Source organism: Cydia splendana, chromosome 1 (genome assembly GCF_910591565.1).
Source record: "Cydia splendana chromosome 1, ilCydSple1.2, whole genome shotgun sequence".
In the NCBI taxonomy this organism is placed as follows: domain Eukaryota; kingdom Metazoa; phylum Arthropoda; class Insecta; order Lepidoptera; family Tortricidae; genus Cydia; species Cydia splendana.
The window spans coordinates 5,234,947-5,247,412 of NC_085960.1; the positions used below are offsets into that span (position 1 = coordinate 5,234,947).

Sequence of the window (12,466 nt, forward strand, 5' to 3'; positions counted from 1 at the left end):
GAAGGAGAGCGCGATAACGCCGCTACCGGTTATCGTCATATGACCAAAGTTATTCCCACGAAAAAAGGTAAGGTTTTCTCATAACCTTCATAGATTGGTGGATGGTGGCATCGGGAACCACGTGTGTAGGATCTTTTTATCCCCTGATTGTGCTACTGTTTAAAGAATGTTTGTGTGATATTCGCTAACGTTGGCTCGTTCCGTTTCCAGCGAGCGGCGAGGAGCCGGTGGGCGGCGGCAAGGCGCGCAAGGAGTTCGGGCTGGGCAGCGCGGCGCCGTCGCCGTCGCCGGGCGGCGGCTCGCACTCCTCCGCGCACGACGACTACGACGCCTCGCCCTCCTCCTGGCCGCGCCCGCCCTCTAGTCCCGTGAGTCACGACCACAACCACAACCACAACCACAACACCCCCTACTACAAGGTTTCATTTGAAGAGATAATGTCCATTTCTTTCTGTCGAGCGATGTCAGCGACAAGCGCGACTCTCCTGGCCTAAGAACTATCCACGAAGTTACGCGTATGTTTCGGGGGATATACGGTACGCTTTCGTGAACTGTTTGCCCAGCGATGGGATTCAAGAAGACCGTACATGTGGGGAACTAATGATATTATAAATTTTAAAGAGGCGTTTTGCAAAATATCATTAAAATCTCCTGTCTATAAGTAAATCTTTCATACGTATGGCTATTTAGTAAAAAAAATATTTTATCTTAAAATATCACTTGTCACCTGTATATTTTTGTCTGGATTAAATAAGGCAATCCTTTAAAGAAAGCACGAAAGATATCGCTTCATGTGTTTGAAATTTATTCTTTTGTGTATGTTAAATGTGTCGTCTGGGAATCTTTGTTTTGTCTACTTCCCTATAAACATTTAACTACACAATCACCTACAACTAAACACGTACACACATTTACACGAAGCTCGAACATGGCAAAACATTCCAATCTGTCATATATTTCAGGTGTTTAACAGTCACATACAGCCGGAGTCCTACAGATCAAAGGTTTATATCAAGTCAAAGATCATTAAGCATGTGTAGTACTCAAGTTAGCACTCGTAACTTGTAGCTTGTGTTAGCAAATGCATGGTAGTCGATCCTTCTGACGCGAGCGCTCCTTTTCGGCGGTACCGGAGGGCTTCACCACGGACAGTGAAATTCGAAAATTGTCCATCTCCATTTTTATCGCTCTTATAGAATTAGAGCGATAGAGAGGCAAATAAACAATTTTCGATTTACTATGTTTGCGATTAGTCCCCCTGCATCATCAGCGCTTTTCGTCCTATTCGTTCGTCGACATTTTTCTGTACGAGTCTCATGAAAAATGTATATCGTCTTGTTCGCCACTTGATCGTGTCACGTTGTGTTTTTCATTTTCGATTGCTATATTGTTTTCTTGATACAAACACTCCTAACGATTTGATAAATAGCGATTGTGGCACGAAAAAGACAAAAAGCAAAATAACATATAAAAAAAACGAAAACTAAATACACCGAAGTGGATACCAAAGAAGTGAAGAAGTGAATAAGAGTCGAATCAGTGACCAAAACACAATGAGATTGGTACCAAAAGTGTCGAAAACCGAGCGGGACGGGAAACGACGATACCTTTTCGACGCTCGCTTCCGCGACCTTGAGCATCTACTAACTGTGAAGTTACATTGACACTGAAAAATGCATGACAATGCGTTTTTTGTTACAAAAACTTAAACCATTATGTGGTGTGTCAAATATAGTGTCTTGCTTTCTGCTGTTTCTTTTCTATCCGGTGTTGGCATATTGGCTTTTGATTTAGGAAAATTGATTTGCCATTCTTATTTGTTTCTATACTATTCATATATGATACTCTACATCCTTATGTAAACTTTCTGTATTGTGTATGTTACACGGGGAATATATTAGCTGCGTAATGAGATGGTTATATTTATTGCATTTGATGTGTTGTCCGTAATTGTATTTCTTTCCCTAATATTGTGAATGGATTAGCTACTTGTTTATTAGTTAATCGCTGCTAAATATTTCCTTATAGTAGAATTGAGTGTATATTTATAATTATTACACGTAGCTACTTTAATTGCAGGAAATTGTTATTATATCGGATTTTTTTCTCAGTATATTTTTTTTATACTTCTTTCTCTGTACTTGTTATTGTTACTATCAATTAAAATATTAAAAAGTTTACTTACATAGTGATTTGATAGTAAAACTCGTCATACGTTATAATTATACATGATTCAAGTTTATTATTGGCTAGTATAAAATGACGTCACGGGGCTTTCCTTGTTGATACTGTCACGCGTGGTACGAATGCTGCCGCCTGCGGCCAGCCACACTGACTCACCCGAGACCTGTTAAGAATTGCTAATTTACTACGCTTTTCTTACAATAACTGAAGATATTGGAATGTCTGCAATCCAAATATAGGATGACAATCATTTATAAAATATTACCTTGGGACCTGAAATACAATGATTACTCAACTGTATGGTATGCGGATTAATACATAAAATCGACATGGTGAACTATCCGTAAGCGTGGCTTCTTAGTGCTTAGCGAAGATTTGCTAACGACACAAAAATGTCGCGTCATGGATTGCAGACTGTCTCGTATTACGACGTCCAGACATTTACTTGACAACTATCAATCTCAATAAGACTTCGTGACACTAGGAAAAACAATATGTTTGCGTTTCGGAAGACTAGGAAAACTATTTTTGGTTAAATTCGTAGAAATATTAATAATGTTATTAACGGATAATCGATCGAGATAAATGGGGAATCCCCGTGGAGGAAAAAATGCTATACCTATAGTGAATACAAAACTTATTCCAATAAGCTACTTTTTAATACCATACAAGAAAGGCAGTTATCAACTCCGTTACTGTAATCGTAGCAATTTGGGAGTCAGGGTGACGCAATCGACACCATTATTTCCCCGAGGCGTGCTCTGGTACTCCAAGTAGGAGTTACACCATTTTAATTAATTTGACTATTCAATTTTAAGAAGGTTTCAGGCAAAAGTTAATCTAAAATTTTTATCTCATCGCGTTACACTTTAGCCAAAGAGGATGTCTGTAGATTTAGTGAATGCACATTTTTTCCCTTTCCTAAACATTATACATATTTAAGCCGAAAGCCAACTGCGTCACGCACGAATTCGAACCACGTATAGTGCGGCAAGCACATCAAAAAGGCGGTACCTAAATTTCGATGCCAATTTAAAGTTACGTGCGTTAGATGAGATGTGTCTCAGGTGGTTTTCGGCTGGCTGGTAATAAAGTGTAGATGTATGACTCGCGTGTATGCGCCAGAAGTCGGACTCGCTGGGCAAGCTGTACGAGATGGACGACGCGCCGGAGCGGCGCGGCTGGGTGGAGCGCCTGCTGGCCTTCATGGAGGACCGCCGCACGCCCATCGCCGCCTGCCCCACCATCTCCAAGCAGCCGCTCGACCTCTACCGCCTCTACCTGCTGGTGCGCGACCGCGGCGGCTTCGTCGAGGTACTAACAGACCCTTTCTTACTTTCTATGTGTATATATCGTGTATGAGCCGCCCCGCAAGTCCCTGACGAGGCGGGTTTAAGTATGTCTAACTACGGTCACTATGCGCCGCATTTGAGCTTGCGCTGGCAACAGCGCAACATAAACGTACCTTAGATGATGTTCGCATCGTGCGACTTAAACTCGGCGTGGTCACGTCTCACCACACCGTTAAAGTGGTTGACACAGGGACATTGCTTGAATATTGTCAAGTATTAACCAAAAAGCTTGGGTTGGACAGAAAGTACCTGTGTGAAAAATTACTCTTAAAGGATTCTTAGATTGTAAATGTTTGTAATCTTGCATATCTCTAATCTCTAGTATGCATTACAACGCGATCGTGCATTGTGCGGAACTTGTAGTCGTACAATAAATGCAGTTAGTTCAGGATATGAGTCTTAATACTAATCACATCGGGTATGGCGAACACGACATAACATTGAATAGGGCCTTAGAATGCGGCTAAGATCTTCGTTAATTTAAAAAATCATTGTAAGGTAAAAACAGGTACTAAATTTTGATTTCAGAAACTTTAGCCCTAATTTGCATTGCCCTAATTGGTCCAATGCGTTATTATTTTTGTATGATGTTTATTCTCTCGCGTAAGTTTTGCTACATGTCATAAAGGCCAATTACATGCAATTGTATTTATCTGTAGACACATTTCGGAACGTAAATATTAGTACTCCGGAATATCACTTAAGCGCTGCTAGTAAAACTTACGAGCGGCGCTCGTGATGCAACCGAGGCTAATGGGCTCCGCTCGGGATTTATGTTAGTGCATGTACCGGCTTTATGGAAATAGGCGCCATAAACTCGCCGGGGCTTTAACGATAGTTAATAAATTTTTATCATTGGAGCGTTCGCAAAGAGCGCTCGGCACAATGTTGCCGCACAGCCGCGCCGGCCCGCGCCGCCGCCGGTCGCCGCCGCACGCCGCCATGGTCAGTCCACTCGTTAACATTCCGACTTATCGCCGCTCTAAACATGCGCACTTTATGTCCCGCCGTTTACGTCCAATCGTGTTCTCGCCGATTAGTAATAACCTGAAACGCTCACGCGCGACTCTACTTCACATTTCAATCCATGATTTCTCGAATATAACTCGGCATTAGTTTATTGCCGCCTGCACAACTCGGCCGTTTTTACGACGCCCGTCGACTCTCTCCTAGCACTTTCGTTCCTCAAGTCAAAGTGTTCCGGGTTCCAGGTGACGAAGAACAAGACGTGGAAGGACATCGCGGGTCTGCTGGGGATCGGCGCGTCGTCGTCGGCCGCGTACACGCTGCGCAAGCACTACACGAAGAACCTGCTGGCGTACGAGTGCCACTTCGACCGCGGCGGCATCGACCCGCAGCCCATCATCAACCAGGTCGAGGCCTCCACCAAGAAGAAGGGCGGCAAGTCCAACACCACTCCTACACAAGGTCAATATTCACACAATTTTTTTTTTTTCTAATTATTTAAACTTTATTGCACAAAATAATAATTGGTTAATTATGTTAACCTTTTCTTATCCGACTTTCTCTGTGAAGATTTTAAAAAGCGTATTTGTTGGATAGATATTTTCTGACTAAGATTTAAAATATTATCATTTAAAACCGATTTATTTATTTATTTTTCATTCAATTTTATTTACAATATAAAATGTTAGCTTAAGCTGTTACTGGTGAACGTATGAAACAATATCAAAAAAGTGAATGTGCATTTTGCGTTTTATTGAAGTGTACGTGTATGTGAAGAACAATACTAGATACAGACAGTGCCAGTTGTCAATATGATGGATATTTATTACACAAAGTTTACAGTCTTCCTTGTGTATTCCGGTATTTTCTAAGTCTATTGTTTTACTCAACATAGTTGTTCGACTGTAAACTTTAACACTAGTTCAATGTTTATGTTGCATTAACAATACTAAGCGGTAAAATTTAGGGTTTATTATGGAACCATCCCCACACTGGTAACTGTACATCGGTGGACCTAATGCTTTTGTAATAAATTTTTGATTGTCAAAAACTTAACTTAAAAGTTTAATAACCACACCGGGCGGGTGAACCAGTTTTAAGTATTCGTCTGGTCAGAAAATACGGTTGTACAATTAGAAAGCGGAACCTTATCGAGTATGAGTAGTGAAGTGGGATGTTGTTTCCCAGCAGGGTCGGGCAACTCGCAGGAGTCGTTCCCCGGCGCCGGCGCGGCCGCGGGCGCAGGCGCGGGCGGGCCGGCGGGCGGCATGGACGGCTACCCCGCGCAGTACCCGCCCTACCCGCCGCAACCCAACACCAGCCAAGGTCAGCACACCACACACCACACACCACACACCGCACCACACACACTGATTACACCACCGTAGGCCGGTCGCACTACACATACCAATTTTGATCGTTCCTTTTTATATTACGCACGAGACGCTAACAGCCCAACAAGTCCGGATTGATATGGGTGTTAAAACTACACGTCTTGTACCCCCCGACTATGCTTCCGTTGTATATTTTGAAGGTCTCGGCTGAAACATTCGGGCGTATACGCAGGAGTTAAATGCGTATAAAAACATATGTGCCGTGTGACCGATCTTATTTTTTTCCCTCGGGTCGGTAACTTATATCTCCATAATTGCGAGCAACTTCATAGACTGGCGAATGAATTAATTGTATCTAGCCTTCTTGCTACGATTGCAGCGAATAAGTCCCGTCGTTGTGAACAATAATGAGTAAAAATTGGGAAAGTTTAAATCAGTGGACCCTTGTTGCTGTTCCATCCCTTTATTTATTATATAAAAGGAAACATATTTGAGTCCATATTTGCAGAAATAGGATCCAATATAAGTTACCGACCTTAGAAGATGTAAAACACTGTTAACTCAATACGAGCAACAATTATGCCAACTTAACTGCATCTGAATATTGCCGGCAGTAATTTGCATACATGCTGTAGAGTCCTTATGAAAACTAGGAAATTTATGAAAAGCTAAATTACTTGAGCGAAATTAAAAGTTTATCGACAAAATATTGAACTTTCAGATTGTCTATACTATTTTATTTCTGTATCCAAAGTACTGCCCCATAATGTGAATCAATTTGAATTTAGTGTAAATTAAATTGTATCACAGTTGAATACATCTTTAAAGTAAAATCTACTCAGGTGTATAGTATAATGGACGATAGCGGCACCTTGTGACATAATAGCACTAAAGTGATATTACTGTACAGTTTTAAACTATAGAAAAAATATTACGAAAAGAGTATTTTTTCGCATTTGATCTTACACATGTTTAATACGTATTTGATCTTTTAGTTTTTTCATAGAACTTTCTTTTCGTAATATTTCCCCTAGAAAAGTCCGTGCGCTCTAAAGCATATGACGTGCGGCGTGCGGTGCTTGTTTTCTTTATTTACGCAATATTTTACTAACTCCATCTCTTAACCAGATAATCACAGCTAACCAATCATTTGGCTCATGTGATCGCTTCTCACTAACCCTTAACCGTACACCACATCCCAGAGGAATTTAAGACTATTAATTTTAGTAATACCGGCGTTAAATAAACTATAACTAAGGGGCCGGGAATGCTATTTTTAAGAGACACTTTGTATATTTTTATGAAACAAGATGAAATACTTTTCGGCTGCACCAATTAAAGTCGAAATCTCAAACAAGTCATCTACGTATGTGAACGAGGACGTATGCACTTCGTCGGGTTTCCAAAATGTAGAAAAGTTGTGTTTGATATTCCCCTGGGCTGGCTGGGTGTACGGTACGGGGCCTGGCGCCTGGCACCTGGTAGCCCGGTACACGGCACGGTACAAGTTGTGTGGTTGTAGGCGGCGGGCCGGGCGGGCCGGCCGGCGACAACCTCGCCGCCTCCAACCCGTTCGACGAGCCGCCGGGGCCGCGCCGACCCCCAGGTAACACCGCCCGACTCACCGACACCACAAGGAGCGCCCGGGAACATACCGCTTGTCTCATTCTGATCTATAGGAAATACCTTTCTTTTATCTAGCTTTAATACGATCAGAGGAATCGACGAGTTCGAGTCCTTGCGAATAAGATTATGTTTGCGAGCGCTCCGTCTCAATTCCCCAACCGCGCGCACACCTTAACCGCGGATCTAATAACCACTATGCATGTTCATCATTCTTGATCATACGTCCACTTATCATATATATTTTGGATAACGAAAATATTGTTTACGATTTACAATATAAATGTGGCACACGCTCGTCATATTCTTTCTTAAAAGAACGCCTAGGTCAAAAAGAATAGATAGTATAGAGGGGTCCTGTCATTGTCAATTTTGTAGTCACGGTACATTTACTGCCATCTGTCGACACACGATTAAAACTTAAAATAAAATTGAAAATGTATAAAATAATCAAAATATGTTTACGGATAAATGATTCTTAATTTTTATTGTTCCATACTGACCCATGTTCCTTCACTGATATGTGTTAAAACTGTTAAATACCAAGCGGTGTCGTTAACGCCATCTAGCTGAGAATAGGCCAAAGGTAATGGCGCCATCTATTCGAGAATGACTTTTTCTTGGCCGTCCGAGGCACGTTTTTTTCTTAGACTTTATTCATCTTATACGGAGTTATATGTATCTCTGCCTAGGTAAACAGCACCTCAGTAGTGTACAGTGTACAGCAAGTTTTTGGATGTATCAACGACGACCTTATTGCTATAATATTGAAGTATCGATTATTTATTTTAGTAAATATGACAAAAGATGAAAGAAAGCCGACAACGTTGAGTGTGAACACGCGGCCCGTGGTTATTAGTTCCGTGCCTCACCCAGGCATCGGTACACTCATTAAAGTCAATCGACACCTTGTTGAGTCAGCTCGAATTTGAATCCTTTACATATGGCAACAAGGTTCAAATTTCTTGTCAATGTCTTTCTTGCACAAGTTTCACAGAATTCAACGATTTAATAGTATCACTATTAACGTTAAAGTATTATTCAGACTAGTGATGGTTTAAGATTTAATCACTATCAGTGTAATTTACAGAAAATGTATTTCGTAGGTGTGACTCAATTCTAAACAATTTCCATTGATATGAAGTAAAATATTCATTAGCTTTCGCTTATTATTGTCAAGTTTATTTTGCTAGTCTTATTGTTAACCTTGATAATGATTGTATAATACACTTTCCTAATTATGCATGGAATAACATTTTAACATTATAAAAATGGAGCATGATAGTACATATGTTATATTGGACCACATTATTAGCAGTGTGAGTAACTTGTATTTGTTTATATTCCAGGTTACCAACCTGGGTACGGATATGAATACGGGTCACCTTACCAGTCCACGAGGCCGGTATATCCACCTTACGGCCCCGAAGGGGATAGGTAAGATTTATACATTTTCATTACTAAACAATTTACATCCACAGTCATTAACTGTGATCTTCTTTTATTTATTTGAGATATTTTTTATGACTGAATATTTAATATTATGCTTACTTATCTGATTATTCCTTCCATCTCTAATCTTATGCCCTTATTGTTAGTTTGATAAATATCATTAATGATAGAGCGATTTTCGCTTCGGCCATTGTGTGTATTGTGACCCAATTTTGTCGTATGTACTACCTACTCATATGTTTCGATCCTAAAACCGAGTATTAACCGGTGTACGACGTTCAAAAATGTGCGCCTAAATAAAAATGTGGAGAGTAACCGGACGGGAGATTTTCCCGCCTCGCCCCGCACGATAACTTGGTGATGTTAATCAGAGGATACGGTGCCGGCAGCGAGTACCGCTACGGCGGGTACGCGTACCGCGGCGCGGCGCCGGGCGCGGCCACGCCGCCGCCGCAGCCCTACCCCGACTACTACCGCCAGCACCCGCACCCGCACCCGCCGCACCCGCACCCGCACCAGCAGCCGCCGCACCCCAGCCACCCGCAGCATCCCGCGCATGTCGCGCACCCGCCGCCCAACCAGCACGAGGTAACATATTGTGTTTTAAAATTACTTCATGGACACGCGTAACCTGAGGGCGACGAAACGCACGCACCGAGCCTGAGTACGCTCGATTCTGAAGCTGACACCGGCCGCCCATACATTGTTTAAAACAAATGTATGGCGGTCGGCGTCAGCGTCGACCGTGCAAACTTGGACCAGGCGTTCCGCAGCTCTCGGGTAGTTACGTCTTTATAGTGTGGGAGGCACGATTATTTTTCTAGCGTTTACTCAGTCAACTGTTTACTTATTTGCATAGATCGATAAACCCGTATCCCGCATGCGAAGAGCTCATGTTATGTCGTTATTTTTTTATTAAGAAACAATGTAACTTCGAAGTGCGAAGTTCATAGCACGTGGTGGCGGATCGATCTGTGTAAATGAATCTGTAGGATGGACACAAGACGTCTATTTCACTAACCGACCGCAAATACAATCGATTCCTTTCCAATTCTCAAGTCAATTTTGGATTTTCCTAATCGTGTTTATGAAATAGACGTTTTTTTTATGTCTATGGATCCTACTAGGTCTCAAATCTGAAATGCGGTAGGCGTCATAGTAAAGTTAATACAGTTTCAAACTAAACGGGACATTTTTTTTTCACCTTTCGAATGGATTGTTTTTTTGTAACTTTGTTAGTGGACGAAGTAGCGAAAATCATAATTCATAACAACATAATTGTGCGAAAAAAAGCAATAGAAGATTTCGGGCCTGTTGTAACTATAGACCTTTAGTTGTAGACAAAGAGTATTTTATCTATATAATAATTACCTACTATGAATATAAATGGAATGTGTGTTTATAGTATCGGCCTGAGAATATTTATGCCCTGCATGCCTGGCATGTCAGGCGGCCTCAATGTGTTTGCAATATTGTGCCTTATTGTATTGTATTCTGTACCTAATTATTGCCCGTTCATAAAGATGATTTTGGTAACACACGAGTTACTTTTTTTTACTTCTACACATATAATTAATTTTAGTTGTCAAATTACATACATAAATATATAGCTTGTGTGTTACTCTTGCCTGTCTTTTTAACTAGTAGTTTTTGTAACAGGTACTTTACCTTAGCATGAAAGTAAATTCCTACCTTGAAATTGGTCCAATATGGTAGCATGATTAAGAAAAGTCAATTTTCTCAACTTGACAGAGCGCCGAAACTAGGCTATATTTATCATTATGACTTATTTTGTAATGTTTGTATGGTACCTACGTAAGTAAATCGTAAGATTTTGTTATTGTTGTTACTTTTTAATGACAAGTGTGGCGTATAATATTAAAGGTTGTGAAAAATCAGTGACCAGAGGAAAAGGATTTAATCGTAGTAATGACAGAAATGATGCTCTGAATGAAAGCTGATCAAAACGGCATATGTGGTTGGTATATTGTGGTATCTATGTTATCTTTACCCCTCTTTTGTTTACTTAGTTGTTGTAATTGTGGTTAATTTGTTCAAATCTATGTAAAATGAACAGTCGTTTCTTTTCTGCATACCATTGATTCTATAAAAGGTAGACGTGTCACGACAACCACATATGTCGTTAGTTATGGAAGCAAAAAATGAGTTTATCAAGACGTCTGCATCGAAAGACGAAACGATCTGCGATTCCGGGGTAGTACAGTCAATAAGGATAATTTCGCAACGACACTTACCGTTTTACAAAATTGGAAATTTACTTCCGAAATTTTTTATAAATTACATACTTCATAAAAAGAGTTTGGAATTTTGCGGCAATCATAAAACTTATATTTTGCGTTTAAATAAATATGTTTTACCTGCTTACTGATGTCAATAAACGATTGCGCTTAGCACTGCGGAAATTGTGACTAGTGATGTGCCGTGGGAATTTCCCGGGGAAATCTCCCGGTGTTCCCGGGAAAATTCCCCAAACGGGAATATTGAAACAGATTAAGTGTATTACAATTTTAATTAAAGCTAGCTATAACGACAAGTAACTGCGTTTAGTAAAATAAAGTACCTAGTCAAAAACCGTAAAATGCAAAGTGGCTTCCCAAAAAAAAAACTTGGAAAGTGGATTTGCTTACAACATTCGACACTTTGGATGTTTCTCAAAAATATATGGCATCACTTTAAGCCCCCGATGTACCTGAATGCGAAGTCAGATCATTTAAAATTTTCTCCATACAAATAGATACTTATAATTTTTTTTTATCTCCAAAAAATTATGGCTACAGAATTTTTTTTATTAGATATTTTGAATAATGTAATGCAAATACATTCACAAGAACCCGTCCTTAACACTCGTATGTAGAAGAATTTCTTGGTAAAAAGCTTACGGAACTCCACTATTCTTATTAGTACCTAACTTATTTTGACCCTGTAAACTGTGATGATTTGTATCGATTTTGTTGAATAATGGCGTATTATTGTAAAAAAATATATTTTGGCCGAGAAATCATTCCCAACAAATTTCCCAGGAAGAATGGGAAATTTCCCGGGAAGAATGGGAAATTTCCCGGGAGTATAGGGAATTTTCGTAGGCGGATGAGATACAGTTTATAATATTTTAAAAAAAGTTTAAGATGCTAAGTGTTTACTGAATTTCTGATAATCTATGCGCCATTTCAAAATTCCCCTACTTTCCCTTCATATGGGAAATTACCCCGGAACGTTTCCGGGAAATTTCCCACCAGGGGAATTTTCCCGGGAACGGCACATCACTAATAGGGATGATGACACATGTTGAATTTTATAACAAAATCTAGTAAAATAGATAGCAAATGAGCAATTTATCACATATTGCGGATATTAAAAAAATATATGGAAATAATACAAAAATACAGCACCTGAAAGTTTCAAAATATAAGTTTTTTTTTTAGCTTCTAAAAACGAAATAAGTAAGGATACCATTCGATTCCTCACATTTTATCCAAAAAAAAATTGTATAGCAACTATATGCATAAACGCAATACGGTCACTTATCGTTTTGTT

General features: G+C 40.1%; 1 protein-coding gene across 1 annotated transcript in view; it reads left to right on the forward strand.

Moving 5' to 3' along the window:
- Positions 1-12,466, forward strand: part of LOC134792886 (trithorax group protein osa) — a 107,450-nt gene that overhangs the window by 89,369 nt on the left and 5,615 nt on the right. The window contains exons 8-15 of the mRNA XM_063764686.1: positions 211-368; positions 963-1,004; positions 3,310-3,498; positions 4,748-4,964; positions 5,691-5,828; positions 7,359-7,442; positions 8,809-8,896; positions 9,283-9,499. Coding sequence (XP_063620756.1) covers positions 211-368; positions 963-1,004; positions 3,310-3,498; positions 4,748-4,964; positions 5,691-5,828; positions 7,359-7,442; positions 8,809-8,896; positions 9,283-9,499 — 1,133 coding nt within the window. The remainder of the gene's footprint in view (positions 1-210; positions 369-962; positions 1,005-3,309; positions 3,499-4,747; positions 4,965-5,690; positions 5,829-7,358; positions 7,443-8,808; positions 8,897-9,282; positions 9,500-12,466) is intronic.